This window comes from Ambystoma mexicanum, chromosome 4p, assembly GCF_040938575.1.
Source record: "Ambystoma mexicanum isolate Mex_15411 chromosome 4p, UKY_AmexF1_1, whole genome shotgun sequence".
Classification (NCBI taxonomy): Eukaryota; Metazoa; Chordata; class Amphibia; order Caudata; family Ambystomatidae; genus Ambystoma; species Ambystoma mexicanum.
In genome coordinates, this window is record NC_090927.1 from 984,768,577 (window position 1) to 984,792,959 (window position 24,383).

The 24,383-nt window shown below is 45.5% G+C and overlaps 1 protein-coding gene across 5 annotated transcripts in view; it reads left to right on the plus strand.

Annotated features, from left to right (window-relative positions):
• Positions 1 to 24,383, plus strand: part of SCML4 (Scm polycomb group protein like 4) — a 752,090-nt gene that overhangs the window by 725,429 nt on the left and 2,278 nt on the right. For all 5 annotated transcript variants that reach the window (XR_011260473.1, XM_069606558.1, XM_069606557.1 and 2 more), the window contains one exon: positions 3,196 to 3,341. Coding sequence is in view for 4 of the 5 variants with exons in the window: in XM_069606558.1 (XP_069462659.1) it covers positions 3,196 to 3,341 (146 nt within the window). In the remaining variant the exon portion in view is untranslated. The remainder of the gene's footprint in view (positions 1 to 3,195; positions 3,342 to 24,383) is intronic.

The window sequence follows — 24,383 nt, forward strand, 5'->3', positions numbered from 1 at the left end:
CATTTTCCTCCTGTTGAAATGTCATCTAGTCTTGCCCCCAACCTATTTACCTTGCATTTGACTCTTAACTTACATGAGGCTTGCTACCGAAGTTCTCATCCCTTCCTATGCTGCTCTGCTTTTGAGACACCAGCGATGCCACTGCCTGTCCTGAAAACGAGAATGCAGAGTAAGAAAGAGCGATTCTGTAAATGAATGGAATATAATCCTATAATCCCCGGAAATCTATGCAATGGCATAAAGCTGGAATAATTGCTTGGCTAGAAGGTGGAAGACATGCTGACCAGTTTGTCAGGCATCTTGGGGAAATACATCTAAGTCATAGATAGGCCTAGTCTAGATAAAGATGAGTTTCTCAAAAACAAAACTCAGTGTTGCTTGACTGGAGTCTTTCACAAAACCTAGGATGTGGAGGGATTCAACGCAGATGTCTCAGAGTTTATGAAAACACTTTCCAAAGAAGAAGTGGGATGGCTAATGCCACCTATTGGAAAGGAGACGATTGATGCTGAGAAAGAAAGATCACATCCTTGAAGGAGAGGATCAGACAGATCCCTATTTTTGAGCAACGAGGAGAGCACTGGCTTGAAGAGCTTTGTGGACCTTTAGGCTGTAGAGGAGCAGTAGAACGACAGAGAATACATCGCTATAATCAGTGGCCGCATGCAAACTGTAGATGTTATTGATAGAGTGGCCAAATAGGGGCCTAAAAAAGAACATATTTTAGTAACAAAAGAATTATGCTACAATAACAAACAAAAATGCCACAATTTCGATATGATTATGTGTGATAAGTAAATAACAGGAAGTAGTATTTATTGGGTGTTAATAGCCCTTCCGGCATCTGTAAGTGGGTTACCATGAGTTAAGCAGCTAATGCATTTCGAAGAGGAGAGTTTTCACTCTCCACCTTAAGGTCGTCAGGTGGTTTAGAAAAGAAGAAGGTCTCTGTAAGTCTGGCATTTGTTTTCCCTGTTCTATTAAGGAGGTGTTTTGCTGAAAAGGTGTCTTTTTGCTGCCAGGCATGTGTTTGGAACCACTGCGGGCAGTTCCGTCATGTTGCCGAACGAAGGCATAATAACTATTAATTTACGAAATAGGACACCGTGTAAGGTGAGGTGGCACCAGCTAGAGCACAAATGTATCATTCCTATATGAAAACCTACCCTTACAAAAAGAGAAGGCAGGATCAGTTGAAGCACAATTCCGCGTGAGCAGTCAGAGACTGGCGAGTATACCCAAGCTCTGAAACTGGCCCACAAGCATGCACACAGGCATACCATGGTAACCCAGCTGTGGGGATCAGATCAAGAGGCAAGCTCCTGCCAACTACACCACAGACTAGTAGCTACAGTGATTTAGTCAGTAACTGGCATGTCCTAATCCACAAAGCCAACATGCATCTGATGCGCACTTGTCTATTTGCAATAGTTCTTGCATTTAGGCTACTACGACAAGTTGCACATTGGAGCATACCGCGGGCTCCCCAGCAGCACTGATCGACTCTTCTGCACCATGCATACCCTTGACAGAGGTTGGTAGGCCATTGGGCTGAGCAACCCACCTAGGGACTGCATATGATGTGTTCTGAATACATTATTCTGGTTACTATTGATATCATCATCCTATTTTTCCTGGATTCTAAGCAAAACACATACCCCTTTCTTGCTACGTCTCTGGGTCAGCACGACAAGGGATGTGTGTGTTACAGATTTTTTATCTTTTTCTCTCTGATACCTTTAAACAAACATTTGATTCCCAGCTCAGAGTAACGGGCACGCAGGCACAAACGCTAGGATATATGAGTCACTGTGCGAAAATATCCACATTTGCCAAATGTATACAATTAACATAATATCAAGAACATATAATTTTACTTTCAGCTGATAGAACTTTTCACCCTGAACTTTTAAAAACATATAGATACTTTCTGCAACATTTCATCCAGTTGTTAGTAACATGTGTGGGGAGGTACAGAAACGCGTCTTTGTACATTTAGGTATGCAGTTCAACAGTTTGTCTCCTCGATGGGCCATAGAAGGCTGGGGAGTAGCAAAACGCCCCAGGCCTTGTATGGTCAATTGGACATGCGTGCTGGGGAACATTACCCTTTGACAGTATAAGCCGTGGCTCCTCCATAATGGACCAGGGAAATGGCTAGTCGGTGCCTCCTCACCCATTATAGATGAGCTGCCCTTGTTTTCCAGAGTAATTAATCACCTGATCTAAAACAAGTCCAAGCACACCTTCCTATGTTATTAAAAAGTCACCTGTGTGCATATTCATTCTAGTTGCAGAAGGAAAGAGCGAATAGTGCAGGAGCAGGTGTCTGGGAAACCCTCAATGTACCTCGTCAAATAGCTGGTGGACGTCTCTTCTCCCGACAGCCTCCCCACCGCCTCCCAACAGCCTCCCCACAGCCTCCCCAAGCCCGAAAGGAGTTCCTCGCAGTCTGCCAGCATCTCTTTTATTCTTTCAGAGAAGTCACTGTAACTGTGGCACTTTAGTTCATAGCTCGAGGGGAAGACTCTCTCGACTGACCTTTCGTATTGGACCAGCATTACACTTGGTTTCAAAGATGTTTAAAAACGAACAACCCCAAACATTAATGATTTGCACAGTGTTGTGATGTTATGTGACTCATAATACTGAGAAAAGACCCCCTTTGTCAAAGCTCTCCATTCAGGCTTTAGTGTACAATCCCCCCCTTTCCCTCGAAGCAGGCATGAGGGGGAGATTTACCTTCATCTACAAAAAGAGGAAGATTGGGCTTTTCTAAGCAAATTGTAGCAGAATCAAAATCAGATACGTGTGTTTTATGTACAGAAGGATGCATGGATAGCTATACATTTACAAGACCTGTATTGTAACATCATAAAAGTGTGTGTTTGTGTGTGTGGGTGTGTGTGTGTTTCTGTTTTTTTGATTTCACATCACGCAGTTGTCATGTGTGTGGTTGGCGGCCCTCATATGTACGTAGATGTGGCAAACCTCATGTAGAATGAATATGGTTCGCTATTGAGCAGACATAAACATTACAGAAATAGCAGTATGTGGGGGGGGGCATATAACTGTTTGTCTTCATCCCCACTTACCCAAGCGTGTCAGGAGGCAGACTGTATGCAAAGGTGGCAGAACAATTTGGTGAAAGAATGCGTGCTGCTTGCAACTGATTTTTTCTTTTTTACGCTGTAGCCTCAAGTCCTTCACCTGAACGACAAGATCCGGCTCGGCCATCCAAGAAAGACCCCTCGACCTGGACCGTGGAGGATGTGGTGTGGTTTGTGAAGGATGCTGACCCTCATGCCTTAGGACCACACGTGGAGCTTTTCAGAAAACATGTAGGTATTGCATGAAGACATTAGGATGCAATAGAAAACCCTTGTGTCTTCCCCTTGCAACTGACATGACCAATAAGAGCTCAGCCTGAATAGTATCCTCTAGATTGAAACGTGTCTTCAGTTTGGAAACAGTCTTATTTTGGCAACACAGGCCAAGGCTCCAGACACCAAACACAGAAATGACACCATTACATGTTCCTCTACTGGTACCTCTGAAATCATTTTACTTGGCAGGCTCACTTGAGAAGAGTCTGAGTATGGCGGTCAGGGTTTAATGGAAATTGAACTATGCGATCCGCCTGTTATTGTCGTTAGCAATCTAGCCCAATAGATGACATGCTATTTGCATAGAAACTATACTGTTCCATTAGACTCCCACATTCCTATTCCCTCCCTGCTTATTCTACTTATTCAAATGGTCAGGGGAACTCCGCCGGTGTGCAACCATTTTAATATAGTGTATGATCATCCGCCTTAGGCTGCTATTGCGAATGCACTGTCTAGTGCTGAGTGTGTGAATCACAGCGATGCACTGCTATAGACATCTTCTGTTGCCCAACTTTAGATCCATTGGTGATGCATCTACTGATGCATAAACATGTGCAGTGCCTACACAATGCTTCCGATACATCTGAGGAGGTCATATGAGTGGTAGTGTGAGTAACCTATTCACAAGATGGTAGTAAACGTGTTTCACTTATTCCACTCGGGGCTTATCTTTTCAGGGCGTATGCCACACTTGTTGCCAGTCCACAAACAAACACACACAACATACACATAGCAAGCACTCGCTGTCTCATTCACATGAGCACCCATCATGCACTCAGTCATAACACAAGCATACGTGCAACCATACACATATTGAAATAATAAATAAATGAACATACAAGCACACTCATTTAGACAACAGACACACTCCAAGCACTCTCTGTTTCATTCCCACGAGCATCCATCATGCACTCATATCACAAGCATACACGCATCGATAAACATATTTAAATAATAAATAATGAACATGCAAACACACATTTACACAACATGCACACAGCATTCACGCTCTCATTAACACCCGCTTCCATCATCATACATTCATTCACAAGCATGCACGCACCCATATACATAATTTAAAAAGTTTTAAAAAAACATGAACTTATACAAACGTACCTTCTGCCGCTGGTCTTTCCTCTCCAGCGGTCAGGCCCAATGCAAGTATGAACAGGAATCCGGAAGCTTCCTCGTTTCTGCACATGCATCCAGCGGCCTGAGCTTGGGTGATGAGACGCTCCACTCCAGCCATGGGCGTAGGACATCGGGGAACAGAGGGGACAAATCCCCCAACAATTTTAAGTGGGGTGGGGGGATATAATGCCATTTATCCCCCCAGAATATGTGTTTGTTGTGTCCTGCACAGTGCAGTGTCTCTAAAAATAGTTCTGCAGACTGCAGCCGTGAGCGTGCAAAAGTAAAAGTTCTTCCTCAGACTGTCTGCAGGCTAAAAGTACATCTGCTGGCAACTCGCTCATACAACAGTTGTTTCCTAACTTTCCTGATTGAAAAGCATGTGTGTGTAACACACACATGCTTCTCAAACAGGAAGGTTAGGAAATGACTGTTGTATCTGCCCAGCAGGGCCCGACACCTGTTGTGGGGTTAGGGAGGAAGATGGCACTTATTTGGTTGTTGTTGTGAGGGGTTGAGGAGGCAGAGGGACGGGTATAGGTTTTCTGTTTGAGGATGCTGAGGCAGACAGCAAGATATGCATATTTTGCTCAATCAGTATGCATTTTGCTCTTTGAGTCAAGCGAGGCCTCATAGCTTGGCTCTTCCAATGGAATCTGTGGCTTCCCACCTCTATTTAAAAAAGTAACATTTGTAAATAAAACATATTTAGGAAACTGAACAAATAGCAATAAAATAACCAGAAACATGGTTGGCTTGCGTTTGATATGATGTAGGTGAAGCAATGCAGACAGGAGAAAAGGAAAAAGAGGACACTGGGGATTACGCACCCCAGCACCCTTACAACGTATTTTTTTGTTGTATCATTGAGCCATGTCAATGTAAGTGTTCACTTTAAAATGTACATTTGTTTGTCCTTTTCCTGGAAAGCAATACAGCTGTGAACAAATGATTTCGTCATATGCTTTCAAACATTTCGCTTTTTTAGCAACATCTTTTGACCGTTTCATCAAGATTTACATTTCATTTGGGCCACTGCAGCCACGTGCTGTTACCTCTCATTACTAATAATGAAAATAGTGCTGATATTTTGGCTTTGAGGACCATTGAAAAGGTCTGGCAAAGACCGAATTATGCCATCAGAGCAGCATGTATTTTGTGCATGCCTGAATTGCAGCATTAAATGGAAAACATGCTTTTCACACATTGGGTTTATTCATAAAGTAGTGGAACTACAATGAAAACAGTGTTAGCGTTTCATCACACACACAGAAAAATAAATTATTATAGGGCTGCTGTAACACAGCTATCCCTGCCACCACAGCACAAAGAACCCATGTTTGGGTCCCTATAGATTAATTTGCCCAACTGCATCGTCTGAACTCTGTGGAAGGAGCAGGAGCTCCCACCTTACCCTGCAGGAGGAGTGCTACAGCCAGGAAAATGCACCCTGCATGAGGCTGTTGCAAGGTAAGTCGGATGGCTTATTTACCGGAATCTTGCAAAATCTAGATTCAATTTCCCCGTTGTCACCGTTCTCTCCCTAATTTGTATGCCGCTTGATCAGCAACAAGGGCAACCCTGCACCAGAGCGCCCGCATCCAGCAAGGTCCACATAAGCTGGAATCCGCCATCTCACACCACGAGGCTTGCACCTTAAAAGATGGCCGCCCGCAGATTCGAGTAACCATCAGAAGCACCCTTCTCACTCCCACTCTACGAGGGTGGCTCCTGATTGTTCGCTGCCCCGTTTTCACTGGCCAATCCAAACTGGCAGGCGAGAGCCGGCCCTCCCCCACGAAGGCACTACCCACAAAGGCATCCCCTGTACTGAGCCTGTCGGAGCCTGAGAAGCCGAACGCCGTAGACCCCTGCCCGGCCACGTTTATCGGCAAGCGTACGCCCATGGTGAACCACTGACGCTGCTTATCACCCTGTCTCCACATTAACTTTACCCTCACGAGTGTACCTCTACATGTGCACAGCAACGTTGCGACCATCAGTACTTCGCACAACACAAACTCTAGTCATCCAGTAGTGCACGTGTATACTATAATCACTACACTGTTGTATATTTGTACATGTTATTTTCCTGTCTAGATCGGTTATACACTCAATGCCATTTATTATGTGATGCAAGTATGTCCTATGTAAATGCCTATGGTTTGATAGAAGAGCTCGGATCTGAACTAGCTGCATGCCTCTGCCCCTGCTCTGCATAAATCTGCATCCACTATAGGGCATGTTCATTTGAACCTTCTCACTACACCTACTTTTTGCTACCCCTGGATTGACTTGACCCCATGCTACTGCTGTTTTACTGTATTGGTGTGACCAGATGATAACTGATGCTAGTCTGGCCCTATGCTTTTGCTACCACTCTATACCAGCCTGACCACTTGCTACCGCCGATACTCTGCACTGGTTTGCCCCCACGCCACTGATGTCATACTGTATTGACTTGACCTATGCTATTCTGTTGTCTTACCGCATTGATGTGACACTATGACAATTGATGCTAATCTGGCCCTATGCTTTTGCTACCAGCCTGATCCCTTGCTACCGCCGCTACCCTGCACTGGTTTGCCCCCACGCAACTGATGTCATACTGTATTGACTTGACCCTATGCTATTGCTGTCATACTGTTAATCCCTGTACTGTGCCTCTGCCACATTGACACCACCATGCAACTCTGGCTCACTTTTATCATGTTCCCATTCTGTGTCATACAAAATAGTGTACCCTGCAGCGGTAACAACTACATAGCCTATCAAAATGTGGTCTAGCTAGACTTGCCTGCCCTAGGCACCATCCCATCGCTTGCCCTACACCATTCCTGCCTACCACGCCAGCCTTCCCACTAGGCTCCCAACACGCCCATCCTACCTATGGTAGTGCTCACTTAGCTGACACCCCAGCCAAAAGTAACACTGAGAGTCCCAAGTGGCACCGCCCTAGCCGAGCTCATCACGCCCTGCTCTTGGTCACTGCCCAATTAAAACTAACATGTTTGGCTACAGCCCTATTAGAACTAATGTCCAAGTAGACACACATACTGTCATTCTTGACCTGACCGACCATAACAACAGACTAGGTACCAGAATCTCCCATAAGACTAGCAATCATCCAGTTAAACCACATGCCAAGACCAAAAACCAAAATATAGTTTTTAACAACTCTAACCTACTCCCCCTAAAAGGAGCACTTCTAAATGTTAGGTCCCTAGTCGCCCATGACATAGAGACCACCTACATCCTCCAAATACTCAGACAAAAAAAAAGCAAACTTGAAACACTGTGGAAAACAGTTCCCTCCTCAGAAAACAGAACCAATCTTACTAATATTACCGCTCTTTACAAAAATTAGATAATACGTGCAAAAAAAGAAACCTTCAACTCCAGGATAACCCAGGCAGGTTCTAGCACGAGAGAACTATTCAACATCTTAAAGGAACTAGAAAACCCCAATCCTCCCACAGATACCTGTACAAAAGATAAACCCTGGTGCACGGCATCCAGAATGCCCTCGCCAACAAAATCACTGGGCTCCAAACTAAAATTGATAACAAACGACAACAACTCACCAATGGCTTAACCTCCAGTCCAACCTTACCATCGCCCACTGATATCAATTCAGGCTTCACATATAAAAAGGTAACTATACCTGAAGTACAAAAAATTATAGCCTCCCTGAAACCGTCCAACTGTAAACGGGACAGCTGCCCTGATCAGATTATAAAAGACGCAGCCAGGGATCTATCCCCCTTCATTACCAAACTAATAAACCTGTCATTCACTATTAACGCAGTCCAAAGCAATTTGAAACAATCATGGGTTCTTCCACTGTTAAAAAAACAAACACTCAACCCGTCTATACCTGCCAATTATAGACCTATCACCACCGTACCGTTCCTACTAAAAATCCTTGATAGAGTGGCATACTTACAAATTGAAGACTACCTAGAGACCAACCAATTGTTAGGAATCCTTCATTCTGGCTTTCGACCTCAACACGGAACAGAAACGGCCCTTGTTGATCTCAAAAGTCAGATTGACGAACTCAAAGATAAGGGTAGGGCTGCCATGTTTCTTCTTTTAGACCTCTCTGCAGCCTTTGATCTGGTTGACCACAAAATCCTATGCAACCACCTATCATCTGCAGCACACTTCTCCCACTCCGCGGTCACATGGATCCAATCCTCTGCCTGAATGATGATAAGACTGAACTGCTCCTTGTCGGCTCCCCCAACACCCTCCTGAAACTCAGACCCAGCTACAACAGCACCATTATTGATGGAAACACTATACCCATCGCTAAAAGTGTAAAAACCCTTGGTTTCTATCTAGACACCAATACCAACCTTTCTAAACAAGTCAACATGACCGCCTCAGCCACTGCCTACACAGGTAAGCTGATCAGGGCTTGCAGACCTCTGCTATCCACTAACAGCTGCCTCATACTAGCCAGAGCACTTATACAGTCTAAACTGGACTATTGCAACGGCCTATATGCAGGCGCAAACAAATCCATAATTAACAAATTGCAGGTCCTCCAAAACAACGCACTCCGAGCTGCTCTTAATATTCCCAGGAGAGAACATATATCTGCTATCAGAAAATCATGTAAATGGCTCTCCATTCAACAGAAAATCGACCTAAAAACTATTTGTCTCTACAAAGCCCTGAATCACCTAGCTCCGCCCTATCTCACCAACAAATTCACTATGAAACCTGCTACCAGAATCACCAGATCCACTAACACACTATGGGCCTCATTACACGGTAGGCGGTAAAAATCGCTAATTACCGGCATGGCGTAATTAGCGTGTTCGCCCTCGCAAGAGGCTGCAAATTGCGTGCCATTACGAGATCGCGGGCACGAGCCTACCGCCATGCCGGTAATGAGCCTACCGCCATGCCGCAAAAGTCCCCAAAAAGTCCCTTAACGGCATCGTCGAAAGCGCTGTTAGCACTTCCGACCTGCCGCCACATGCAAATAGCTGTCTTCGCAAATAGCGGTGACCGCCATTAGTGGTCACCGCTAATAGCGGTTACCGTAATTTTGCGGAACCGGAAATAGCGTCATCGCACCGGAACGGGAAAGAGCACGGCGGCCATCTTTAAAAACACAATCCATTGCCATCCTCCTTATCCAGGACACCTTACCAGGAACCACGTTGGAAAATACACCAAGGACACCGTTAAGATGCCCAAGGCCATTAAAAAATCGTCTGAGCGGCAACGCAAGGAGAAAATTAGCAAGGAGGAACTCCTTATGCTCACGCAGACACTAGCAGACAATGCTCAGGTCGTCTTCAATAACGACATGCGTCGGGAGAGCATTGTGAAGAAGAAGGCCATCGGGGAAGAGGTAGCCCACAAGGTCAGCGCGGTAGGCACCACAACCCGCACAGTCAAAGACTGCCGAAAGAGGTGGGATGACCTCCGGCTCCGTGTGCGGACATTCTATCCGTTAACCGCAACCTGGCTACGGGCGCAGGAGGAGGCAGTGAATCGCCAATCAAGCTCACTGAGTGGGAGGAGACGTGTGCATCAACTATCGGGGTGGAATCCATCGAGGGAGTTGGACAAATGGAGCATGGCGTGGCCATTTCGTCCGATGGAGGTGAGTGTATGCATCAAACAATACACAGTGAAGTGTGATGTTCCCCCCAATCATGTGTCCATATGAATGCCGTGGATCCAGCCACAAACAGACATGCATGCATCACCACATACCCGTACAACACAGAGCCATTCATGCATGACCCACCCAACATCCCCATTACCTGCATCCACACTAAAGAGCCCTAAATGCATAGAACGGCATGACGTATTCATTTAGCTCAAGGCAGGTCGACCCATGACTGATGGTTGTCAACATTTCTCACCCTTGAGGGTTAAACACTGACACTGAGGAGGCACGCACTTCCACACCTGCTCCCACATCCAGCAAAAAAGCCAGGAGGGATGCCACAGGGGACACCGCCACATCCGCAAGGGCAGCCAGGACGAGTGACCACAGGGGCAAAGGCAGCCGGAACACCAGTTGCACACATCCACAGGCCATGCCTGCTCCCGTCCTGGCACCCACGGAAGTGTGTCTCCCAGCAGGTGAGGGCAGCATCGAGGGAATGCACTCTGCTGCCACCAGCACAACGGGTGAAGCAGCAGCCACTGCCCCACCTTCAGATGAGGAGGAAACACCTGCCATTGATGATGATAGCCAGAGCCCCAGACCAACAAGGCCCTTACTGGCAAGCCCGAGGTACTCTTCAGGTCCGGGTAGTCATGGAGATTCACCCACCCCTGAAGGGATATGGAGCCCCCAGATATCCTCTCCTGATGCAAGTGCAATGGGTCCAGATGCATCAGCCATCCCACCAGCACCCACCATGCGACATGACCTCTCGACCATCTTTCAGAGGCAGACGAGATGAGTGGCCTAGTAGGGCAACATGTGGCAGAGACAGCCCGCCTGAGGGAGGACATTGCTACACTTGCACAGCAGACAAGGGAGGGCATGGAGGCATGCACCAACCGAATCTGCAGTGAAATGGCTCAACTGCGGCAGGCCATGAACCGCAATGCAAGACGCTATTGAGCGTTGGTGCCCACTCACGGCCCAGGAAGAACCAGGCCCCTCCTCGTCTGGGAGTTCACACCATACTAGTCCCCTACACCGGTCTATGCGGAACCTGCGGCGCACGGCTTCACAACCACCAGATGACGATGCAGACACTGGCAAATAGGGCCACCAGGATTCGGGTGCCACATGTGGCAATGGACACATTCACGTCATGAGACTCACATGGGAGTGTTGAGGGGGGAGGGGGGTAAGGGTGTATTTGGGTGTGTTGAGGGGGGAGGGGGGTAAGGGTGTATTTGGGTGTGTTCAGGGGGTAGGGGGATAAGGGTGTATTTGGGTGTGTTGAGGGGGAGGGGGGTAAGGGTGTATTTGTGGAGTTGGGGTAATGCACTTTAGTATCACATTATGTTCAATATACACTGTTCTGAGTTTGAAACCCAAGCGTGGTCTCCATTATTGTGTATGTGTCATTCATTGTGGACAGGGTCCTTTGTGGGCCTCGAAACATGCACCAGGGCAACAATTCCAATCTACATCCATGATATTTCACCTTGGTGCCTGATGAGATTCCAGAATCAGATTCTGATGCACATCGTGTGCCTCCTTGGCACTGCCTCTTTCATGTCCTGCCGGGGCATTCCACCGGTACTCATCCCCAGCCACATCATACTCTTCTGGTGGTTGCATGTCAATTTCAAGTGGCATAGGCACATTCCATCATATGCACATTTTGTGATGCTCTACACATGCCATGGTTGTCTTTGCCACTTTGACACGGCCGTACAGGAGTGCCACACCCAGGCCGCTTAGGCAGCGGAGCACTGTCATTGGAAGGATGTACAATATTGTTGTCCTCTTCCTGATGGTTCTGTGGGTTCCGTACAGGGGTTAGGAGCCACCTCCTCAGTGGATAGCTGTCATCGCCTGTATGGTGTGAGGAATGGGTACCTGTTACGGCTCACCTCTGGTGCTGGCTGTTATTGTTGGTGCTACACTGCTATCATGTACTACAGCCCATCATGTCATGCTGCTGCTATTGGGACCATCTTGGTGTGGGAAGGGGTGTGGTGTGCTCTTTTGTGCTGCCTGTCCCCATTGCATACACCTGTGCTGATTGTGTCCACCTGTGGCAGATGGGTACACTGCTCAGGTCTCTTAACGGGTGCTTTTCGATGCCGTTATTTGCGCCATGCCGGTAAGGGTTTTTTAGGTGTTTTCCATGCCGCTAATGCCATGTACGCATGGTTTGTGATGCCCTGGTATTAGCGCCATGGCGCTAGTTCCGGCATGGAGGTCGCGCTCACGCAGACTTGCCGCTATTAGTGGCACCTTAATTAACGGGTGTGCTAATAGCGGTGGGTCCAGCTCGTGATTGGCTTGGGAAATTACTGGTACCGGTAATTCATTACCGGTACCGGTATTCCCTTACCCCACAACGTGTAATGAGGCCCTATGCCTGGTGGTGCCCAAATACACCCTAAAAAGAGCTGGCAGAACCAGTTTCCCGGTTCTAGCCGCAAAACTCTGGAATACACTTCCACTTAACATCAAATCCATCTCAACCTTTCATCCATTCAGAACCCAGGTTACCACCTGGCTACTGAATAAAAGCTAATACCCCCTCAGGTCACTCTGGACACATTATATACATACCACAGCATTCACTCACTACCACCCTGTGTCTGCTGGTACTAGTTTTTGTATCCTCCCTGTGTACATATTTTATAAAATGTATAACTCCCTTGCATTAACTGTATTTTGTAAATTGTATAAATTCTGCACAAATGTTCTAAATGTCTAAACCTGTATCCTGTAACCATATCCTTGAGCGCCCATATACCCCTGGGTCGGGAGCGCTATACAAATAAAATAAACAAACAAACAAACAAACAAACAAACAAGTGTTTGTTGACCCTGATGAAGGATGCCATGATTTCTGTAGGAAGCTGAAAGAATCATTGCCCTCCCTTTGCCCCTCTCAGAGATAGAAACCACTGCATACACTGTCTTTGTCACTTGTATGTAATAAATTGCTGGGTATCACTGACTTTCTCATCCATAGATGATAATCCTTGTCCCTGTGTGATGTCGTATCGGGCCCTGCTGGGCAGATACAGTTGTTTGCTAACTTTCCTGTTTCAGAAGAAGATAGCTTGGGGGGGCACTCAATTTAAAGCCTCATAATGTTTGGGATTTTCAAGGGTCTGATACATTGACAAACAAGGAATCCATGGATTTGTGTTTTGCCAGCTGCAGGTCCCACGCAAAACAAGTTCATAGCACACTCGCTGCTGCAGACAGGTCATGTGCACATGGGAGGGGATGGCATGAGCCTGTGCAATCGTTGGTTTATGACAAGGGTAGTTCATGATATATTGCGTGTGGGAGGTGCCGTGCATGGGGAGGATTACCTGCCCTTAGCGACAGAGCCATGCCCTCGGGGTTATGCAAGTCCATTAAAAGTGGCAAGACCCAAATCACAGGCCAGCAAATCGGATCTGCACTGTGGTCTTGAAATATAGTGCCCCGATGATGTCTAGCAGAGTTGTATCAATGCGCATGTTTGCCAGTTTCACCCAATACTACTGTCTCCTTTCACACCTGAGCATTTCCCTTGTCCCTTCACTCATGAACGCCTCGTTGCATGCTGACTCCCAAAATAAAAGGTAGGCAGGCCCAATTATACAATTTTCTGCCCAGCAAGTTATCAAGCAAGAGATCACAGCAACAAGAGGGCATGCAAGGGAAAATGTCCCTTCCAGCTGTGAAATCCAAGAGACTCATGAGTCACTGGCAGGTGTTTCTTCTCCCTGGCCTAATATACATTACATATATGGGGATTCTGACTTCCCTCTGCATGTACCTCACACACGGGCAGCCACAGGCATACAAGTATGCCATGCACCATCCAGTCATTCCTTCCCAATCCAGAACCGCACAGAGAAGGGGAATGCATCCAAGGCATGCCCTCCAGTCTTTAACTGGCATGCTACCAAACATAGAGAGCCCTGACCACCCAGCATGGCCGTTCTAGACAGACTACCTTACAGATTCAGGGAGTCAACGGTACAGATAAGCTATCCTTGCTGGGCATGTACAATGGGGCCCACACAGCTATTCCTCCATCCTGACTAAGGAGTCCAGAAAACTGCAAGGCTGTCCCACCCCGGCATCCTCCTATACAGATTGAGGCACACCAGGGGCAGACCAGGCATCTATTAATGCAGATTTGGGGCATACAATGACCATCAAGGCTGTCCCTCCAAGGCCTGATCCCATTCAGACTCTGGGAGGCCAGGGGCAAACCAAGCAGGGGGTTCCAGGCATGCTCCACTGCATACTTAGGGGTCAACCCGTCTGATAGCCTCTACCCTCCCAGGTACGCTATTGTACAGATTCAGGGAGCCCGAGGGCCCAGTGGGCTGTCCCTTACTAGCATTCTACTAGACAGATGCAGACATTCCAGGGTCCAAACACAACACTTTGAATCAGACAATCGATTACCCTATCCACCGGTCTGTCTCAATCATGTGTCGCATAAGAACAGTGGTAATGGTGTCAAGCAGTGCAGGTTTATAATTTCGTATTTCCTTGTGACAGTTATTCTATTGACTTGGCCTCTTTGGGAGAGAATGAATGAAGGAATGCATGGATGAAAAAATTAATGAACGAACGAACGAACGAACGAACGAACGAACGAACAAATGAACAAACGAACGAACGAACGAACGAACGAACGAACGAACAAACGAACAAACGAACGAAACAACTGATCAACAACCCATTACTGCTCTTTCTGACCAGAGGGGTGGCAGATCAGTTTGTGGGTAGTGTTGAGCTTGTTGTTGAAGGATGCATGTGAGGAGGTACTCCTCTAGCGTCCCGAAAACCCAATAGAACTCCCCCACCACCCCACCTATCGATGTGCAGCCTATTCTAAGATTCTGGAGCAGATTTTGATGGCTTAAGGAAAGGAAATGCAAAGAAGGGTGCCATATGTTTTTTCAAGTGTTGAGTTGTTTTGAGTCTATTCTGTGTCTGCATTGCTGGACCAAGCAGATTGCCAAAGATGGATGGCCTAGTTTCCCTCCAGCTTCCAGTCTGGCTGTGGCATTTTGAATGATCAAGTGATGGAAGATTTAAAATGTCAGCATCAATGGGTGGAGTGGGGCTAATGTGGTGAAGTCTGGAGTTTGTGGCCCTCCCATTGCCATCTATTATTCATGTGTTTTCCATGCTTTGGAAGAGGTGTAGGTATCCTTGACAGGCACCGACCATTGATACTTACTAGGCTCTGAGGGCACGATTCAGAAATATTTTCAATGGAGAATATCGGAAGATGTGCTAGGCATCACATGAGTGCTCCTGCTTCCTTATAACTTATTCACAAAGTCTAAAATTGAAGCAAATTGTGGAGCTGCCTGGAACATCTTTGACATGCTCATATCCAAGTGATACTTTGCTCAAAGGCATCTCAGAGATGCTCCTGGCAGCTGGGGATTTGCTCCAGCTATAGGCTTTGTGAATCAGGTAGCAAGTAGCTAGATGAATTTGAAGATGCTCAGGATATTTCCTAATTTGCTCGAGTGCAACGTTTTGTGAAACAGGCCCCGAGTAGCATGGCTGTATTGAACGCGGCTTAGAGTCTTTTGGCTTTGTAGATGTCATAATAGCCCTCCTAGTTTGGTGGCCTGTTGGTGCAATAAGAGTTGTTCAAAAACAGGACTTCTATCCTATAGCCATCAAGTTTGATGAAGATTGTGTCCTCCCAGGCTTCAATAAAGGACTTTCAAAGCAGCAACATCACACACCTGGTCCCTCTACTCCCATAACAGGACTTACTCAGAGGTACAAGCAAGATTTCCTCTTTCTTTGAAACCCCCATCCTTCCATTCCAAGACACACACACGTCTCCTTGCCCCACACAAACAAGTAGCAACTTGCAGTTGGTAGAAAAGGCTCGAACTCCTTTATTTGGCAGGAATCCACTTACAGGTGATCTGCCTCTTAACAAGCTGGAATCCTAGCTGTGGCCCACTGGAAGTAATTGTTATTTCCTCTCTCTTACCATGAGCTCATAGTCAGATGAAAAATCCAGAAATGCAACATATAAACGCATGTTCTTTGCTGCTGCATCCTTGTTAATCAGATGCCACAACACAAACATGTGGTCGAATGTGGAGAGGACCGGTCTGAATCCTCCCTGCATTCAGTTCAGGATGACATATTCCCCAATCCACTTGTTTAATTCCGACAATATGAGATGACAACAGATTTTTTCATCAATATATATCAGGCTCATTGGTGAATAAGAGGTAACCACATCAATGGTGCCTTTCATATGAAATTATATAATGATTGAGTTGGACCATGATACAGGGGACACACCTGTTTGCTCCCACAAACAATGGACTAACCGACCGACACAACTGGACCCACCAATCTTGAGAGCGCTTAAATACTACAGCTGTTATCATATTTGGGACAGGTGCCTTTTACCTTGCTAAATGATTGATAGTTTTATGAACCTTTTCCCATGAAAAGAGCCCCCCCTCTTCTTTGTCACCGCACTTGCACGTTTCTGAATATCCAAAAGACTAGTAGAGCCACTGTTTGGTTTATTATTTATTCATTGCCTTTCCATTGCTCCCTTCCCTTTTGCCTTGTGGCACTTTGAAACACTGTTTTTGTTGTATAATCGCCTTAGAAATATCCAATATATAAATAAATAAATAAATAAATGCTCAATACCGAAGACCAGTCTCTAAGCGTGGGACCGGGATTCAAACCTGTGTTGCTCTGCGTTATCTTGCTTCCAAAACAAATGTGTTGCCCCTTAGCTATCCTCCCAGCCCATATGGCTGCTAATAGCAGTGTCAAGTCCGTCCATCTAAGGCAGATAGGGGTAAATCGGAGCTCAGGCAGAGTCGACGATGGATCGCTAGCATGCTTCCCCGTGCCAGTATTGGTGATTTAGGTCTGCATAATAAGAAATTATTAGATGGTTGTATTGCAGCCTCTGTGAATTCTAGAGCAGTCTCCCCTCTTCATAAAAATAAGTGAGATCCCTGTGGAGGCATTGCTTTTTTTTTTTAGATGATTTAGTTTATTTATAAACTTTTTCATCATTTTCTTTGTGATCTGTAAATGATAAGAGCTAATGATTTAGAATGAATCTCACGGTAACTTTTCTTCAGTTCCAAAATGGTGCTTAGGAAAATAGTGATTGTATAGGTGTATTTATTGTTCTGTCCACTAAGTACGGCGGCCCATCTTTCTTGAGTGTTCATTTGTTGTTCTGAGAGTTGGAAGAATGCTCCAAATTGTTTGCGTTGGGGAGAAAGTGCTTGGCATTCCATAACAAGATGGAATATGGTTTCTGGAATTGCTTGATCCTTGCAGAATCGACAGTAGTTGTTTGTGACGTCGATCTGTCTTGTTGTTGATAGATATGAGTTTGTAGGTAGAATGTTCAGACGCACTCTTAAGAATGTTGTTCTATTGCTCTGATCTGGGAAAATTGGAAGGTATTGTGGTAGTTTATGAATTTTCCTGTTGTCTTTTGTGCATTGGAGATTCTGTTTGTAGACGTTCTTCTTTTGAATAGTTTTTATCCAGTCGTTCTGCAGAACTTTTATTTTTGCATGTTGTGGGCGAAGCGTTAGCAGTTCTTCTGTGATGTCTTCATTTTCCATTTCCTTCCTCATTGAATGTTTCCATTTTTGTAATACCGTGTTGTTGAAGGTATTAGCTTGGGGTCGCAGGATTTGGATAGCTGGGGTTTTTTGGTCAGTAAGTATTTTCCTGGAAAATATCAAGTCTTTTCCATAGTACAATGGATTCAATTGACTGCGTTGCCATTTCATATCGAATTCTTGGCATAGGATATGACTGTGGTAAGTGGAGAATTTTACACCAGAAAATTGTTTCAAATTTCATCCAGTTTATTGTGCGGGTGTTCAGCATTGCTTCTGTTCCATATGTTAGTATCGGGATGTACTTCTGTCTGTAGTAGGCAATGATGGGTTGAAATGAAAACTGGCCGTATTTCCTGTGAAGTATACATCCTTGTCTTGCTAGGGTTTGTGCGGTGTGTTCGATTTTTGTCAACCCATTGTTCCTCCGATTTTGATTGGTTAATTAGGACACCAAGATATTTAAAAGTTGTCACATTTTCTATTTGGTTCCCGTTGATATTGAAGGTCAATTGATATGTTTTTTTTGTGAATTATTTGGTTAAGGTCATTGTCTTTGTTTTTCCGATGTTGATCGTTAGTTCATTTTTGTCCATATAGCTACTCAGAGCTGTCAGAGATGTTTGTAATCCAGTGCGTGTTTTGTCCAACAAAACGATGTCATCTGCATATGCCATCGCAGGAACTGGTGTAGAGTTTATTTTTGGTGGATTCGTTTTGTTGGATCTTAGATGTTCCTCAATGTCCCCCGTGAATAGGTTGTAAAGAGTTGCTGCCAAGGGGCAGCCTTGCTTTAGGCCATTTGCTGTTGAAATTGCTTTGGTAGTGCCTCCTTGTTTTGATAATCTCACTTTTATGGTGGTTTCTGAGTAGGGGAGAATGATTGGCTCAAGGATATTCGGTGGACAGTTCCATGCTCTGAGTTTTGACCATAGTTTATGGCGTGAAATCGCATCGAAGGCCATATTTAAATCGATGAATGCTGCGTGTATTGTAGTGCGAGAATTGATGGCGTCATGCTTTATTAGTTGGAGTAATATGAGATTAAGATTTGTTCCGACATTGGCAGTAAAACCTGTTTGCCTGACCGAGAATGTGTTGTTTTCGAATGCCCATGCAGTTAGTTGTTTCTGAAGTATTGAGGCAAATAACTTCCCAAGCGGGTCTAGTAAGGCAATTGGATGGAAGTTTTGTGGGTCTTCTCTTGGTCCTTGCTTATGAATTGGAACAATTATTGCCGACATCCAAGAGTTTGGTATTCGGTTGAGTGTGTTTACCAAAGTTGTGATATGGCACATGAAGTTCACCCAGGCGGACGGGTCTTGCTTGATGACAGCATTAGAAAGTCCATCAGGACCAGGCGCTCTAGACGTGTTCAGGTTTTTGATGAGCTGCATGAAGTCTTCAAATTCTGCATTTACATACCATTTCAGTTCGTTTGTGGGCGTTTGATTTTGAGGTCGCATTTTTCGCGCTCTGTAAATGGTCGAAAAATGTGTGATCCAGGTTTCCTGCGGAACGTTAGCTGTTAGTTTGTGCTGTTTTTGGAGGTTGTCATTGAGCAAGTTCCAGAGCTCTCTCGTATTGTGTATCTTGTATAGTTTCATTATGTTTTCTCCATCTGCTTGTTGGATGATTTTTTGTTGTGATTTTCTCCAGTTTGCATATTTCTGTTTCAGATTTTTGATCTGTTTCCTGTTTTCTACAGATGTTGTTTTCTTTAGATGTCGTATTTATTGATTTAGGCATTTTTTCCTATCAGCTATTTCTTGGTTGTATGTGTGGGGATGATCTATGTGTGGGCGGTTTTTGAGAGTTTGCCGGAAAGGGAGTAGAATCCACTCATAGTTGAGTTCGGAATCCGTTAGAATGGCATCATGGAGTTTCTTCGATATGTTTGCCATGGCTGGTTGTGGAATCCTTAGTCTTGATGTTGTGCCGTCGAGTTCCACAGAGAATGTTGATACTGGTTCCCTTTGCTGAGTTGTGTCCTGTTGGTGTCTTTTATCTCCCTGTTAAAATGCTCTACCATCCCATTGGCCTGGGGGTGATATATTGCAATATTACACAAAGTTGTGGTGTTTCCTTGCACTCCAATGTCCGTCAAGATTATGTTGGGGTTACCTTCTCTATGAAAGATTACTTTCAAGAATTCTATGATCTTTCTTGACCTCACATTGGTAGTGATTAACACTTTTTCCCATCTTGTCAACAAATCAATCAGAACCACACAATAATTAACTTTACCTCTGCTACAGATTGGTCCAACAATATCTAATACTACCTTGTCCAATGGGACCCTAGGAGTCTCAGGCACAATCATTGCACCCTTGTGGCTCACACACAATCCTTTTCACTTATTCCACAAAGGATACATTCTCTGATGGCTTTCTCAACTTGCCACCAGTAGTTGCTTTGGATGCGCTGTTTATTCTTGTTGATCCCTAGGTGTCCTTCATGAGCCAGGCTGATTATGTGCTCTCTTAACCTCTTCGGTGATATTATTCTGCACCCTCTCTTTATTAACTCGCCTTCTTCCTATATCGCTTCTTTAATTTGCCATATCGCTTTCAGTCCTGCTTCCTTCAATTTCATAGTCCCAGATGCTCTTTTGGATCACCTCTCTTATCATCATTAGTTTCTCATTGATCACCATTGCTTCACGCCATTCTAACTCAGGTATTGCTTGTTCTCTGATCATCATCACTTGCTCACCTTCATCTTGCTTGCCTTGTTTCTCATCTGGGGTGTTGCTAGGTCTGCAAAAGATCTGGGGCTATGGTAATGTCGGGACTGTTGAGACTTGGGGCTAGCTAGCCTATGGGTTGTAGCCCCTGAGCTTCTATCCGGGGATACACCCAAAAGACCAAGGGCTGTAGCTCCCTCAGCTCCCCTTAGCAATGCCTCTGTTCCTCATTATCTATGAATCGCGATACAGTCTGCTCTGCGATTGCTTATGCATGGTATATGTATTGGCACAATTGTATATTCTTGAAACTCCACCACCCATCTTCGGATCCTATTTGACACGTTATTCAATCCTTTAGATGTCATGATCTACTTCACTGGTTTGTTGCCCATATGCACCTCGAATGGTATACCCCAAATGAAGGACCTAAACATTTGAGTAGCCCACTTAATCGCCAAAACTCTTTTTCTTTAGTGGTGCAGGTCTTTTCTGCCCCTTTCAGCAACCACAAGACCAATGCAATAAGGTATGCTATCCCTTCTGCAATCTGAGTGAGTGAAGTACCCAAGCCAATGTTTCTGTCTTCTATGGTAATAATGGTCTTCCTTCCCTTCCTATACTTACCTAATGCTGATGCTACACCTAGCGCTTCCTTCAACAATTTGAATCCTGCATTGCAGTCACTGTTCCATTCAAACGTGATGCCTTTTTTTATTATTTCCCGCAGGGCTTTTGTCATGTCAGCAAAGTTGGGCACGAATGTAATACTCAGCCTTGCTGATGAATAACAATAGTTTCTCCTTGCTTTCGGGGCATGGCATGCTCTCAATGGTATTGATTAGATCTTTCTTTCGTTCTCTACCCATGTCTGCGATCACATGGCCTAAGTACTCAAAGTGGTCCATGTTTACTTTGCATTTCTCCCTGCTTAATGGGAGGCCAGCTTCCACTAATTCCGTTAGCACCCTCCTGATCCTGTTATCATCTTTCTTCTTTCTCCATGTTACCATACATGAGTAATCTAACCTGGTGGTAGCCAGCTGTCAAATCCAACATTTGGAATCTTCTTGATGGCCCAATGGTAAACAACATTTCATGGATGTTGGGTAACGCATGGCGATCTGGCGTGATACATTTGTTAAGGGCGCAAAGGTCTATGCAAATTCATATCCCTCGAGTAGCCTTCCTTACTATTACTAGTGGTGATAACCTGTCAGCCACCTCAATCCTCTCTACTATGTCTTGCCTCTCTAACTCATCCAGTGCCAGCTTTACTTGCTTCCTCATAGTGACAGGTGTGTTTCATAACTTGTGGGCCAATGAACAGATCCCTGCCTCAACTGTATCCAATGTACAAATCCCTTGAGACAACCCAACTGTGGAGCGAATACTTTCTCCTCAATCGTACCTTCAACTGTGCAAATCAGTATTGCTTTCTCAGCATTGGGGTTCAGTATAACTTCCAACTTCTTCTGATGTGCCCAACTGAATAGGGGCTTGTCACATACATTTTCCCCTGGGCTTAACGTCCCTTAAACAGGAATTCCACCTCAAACAAGCCAATCAGATCTATCTGCACTCCTCTATATGTCTTCGGCCTGATATCTTCTTCATGCAGATCCTGTCATTTGAACTGAACGATAAACTTGTCTTGAAAGAGCAATGAGTATTTTGCAGCAGAGTCTATCATCATCACCATGGGCCTACTATGCACATGCACCACCGCCATGGCCCATCAATTGTCTCATCAGAGCTTGTTACCATACATATGCTTCCTTCTTCACATGGACTCAGGTTCACCACATAGTTGACAACATCCGGGGCTTTGCAATGCTTCGTGAGATGGCTTTTCCTGTTGCAGTTCCTACAAATGATGTGTCGTGCCGGACACACTGCGCTATTGGACCAGTGCTAGTTGCTGGCACCCCTGTAACATTTCTTTTGCTCCTGCGTAGGTATCTACCTAACGTTTCTCTGTGCAGTGCCTCTTCTGGATCTGTAGTGGAACGTGCTACCACCCTTGAAATTGGTCTGGTGCGGGACATTATAGTTGCCCTCATTCTGGACCACTGTAGAGGTACCTCTTTAGACTCTTCGTTACCACTGGTGTGTGTGTGTCTGTCTGTTTTGTATCAGGCTGACATGTTTTCACACACACTGCTGTGTGTTACAATTCTCTGGCGATGCAAAGGACTTCCTCTAACAATGGGTCGCTCTCGGACCATAGCTTGTCCCTCACTTTGCCGCCCCTGCAAGCCAGCATGAATTGATCACGCAACCTTTCCTCCGTTTGGGGACCGAAGTTGCACGTTTTGGCTAAGCCCCTGAGCGCTCCATTGCATACCTTGCTCCACCGATTCTCATTCTTGAATCAGTTTCCCAAAGTGGCACCTTTCACAAATCATGATGGTCCTTTTTTCGCAGTGCTAATCTATTTTCCTACTCGTTTAGGGTCATGACTTCCATTTCCATGAAGTCCAGCAGGTTCTTGTATTGTTCTTGCCCTGCTGTCCCCAAGCAGTGTCGCAGCAGTGACTTCTTTCTCTCTGCACTGTAGTTGGTGCCACACACCATTGTGGTATAGGGCTTCTTCCATCTGTGTCTCAGTGCCAGCAGGTGGTGCGCTGCAAACGCTAGTTCTCACACTGCAGTGTTCTCGCGACACCAGCAGGGAGTGCGCTGATGTGACGTTGCTGGCATTCTGAGCTAACCACCATGTAGTGTGCGTTGCTTGCTGCTTGGGCTTTCCCTTTCTCGGTGGGCCTCAATATTTGCCCTAATGTCCACCCTACCTTATGCCCTGTGCCCCGCCGGATTCTGCGTACCTTCTGGTTGAGGCTTGTGTCTCCAGTGGCATCTATCACCGGGATGGCTTTCTCTGCTTGCAACCTCAGCTTGCTCTGTACGTGTCAGTGAGCAGAGCCCATGCTCCTCCCTCTCCCCTCTTTGCCACCTTGAAGTGACGAGGCAGCACTCACGGCAGGTGGGTAAATACTATTTTTATTTATAATGGTTTTCCGAAGAAAGGAACTCCTCTCCAGTCCTCCTCTCGTTGCCATTCCCATGACCATCCATCTCGTCTCTCGAACGCAGCCTACGCAACACCACCACACTGTACCTTTCTTCTGTTAGCAAAACTACAGGGGTGGCCTAAATGTTTGCCAATTTTACTGGGATGGTTATTTTGCCCTGTCAACCTTGCCTTGAGAGTATCTTGGAACCGGTAGGGCTGTACTTTTAGAGTGATTTCAAGAAAGATGTTTGTTGTCTGGCGATAGGAGATACTATTCACTGACTGGGACACCTCCCCTGGAGAGGAGGAGCCAGCTCTGAGTTCAAATGCAGCAAATGATTTAAGTTGGGCATATACGACATACTCAGCAACGTGGTAATCATAGGGGCTGTAAACAAACACAGACTTCCTGTGAACAGTATGGGAGTGACTCTTGGAGAAGATGGCATAGCCTAACACTGTGAATTTACCCAAAATGTGTTAGTGATCACCGCCTTTGGGAAACTCGGGGCCCTCTAAACAAGCATGTTGAAATCTCACCTTTCTTACAGCTAATTACTAATTTCCTAAGGGGTGGCATCTGGTTGTCATGATTTTCTTGATCTACATCACATGCTGGCTACCCCAGCATACCCGCCTGACTAATGGAGTGTGTCTGGTGCGCGCTGCATGCGGCAGCGCCTTCAGGTCAGGGAGCTAAGAGAGTTACTGTGGTACTAATACCACAAGATTCTGCCCTATTATACATAGAATTATTAAATAGAGGCAGAACGTGCCCAAATAACCACACCACAATACATCCTCTCCATTATCCGAACTGACCCATGTTAATCTCATTGTCCTTAGAATATTATAATTGCCCCGAACTGCGACGTCT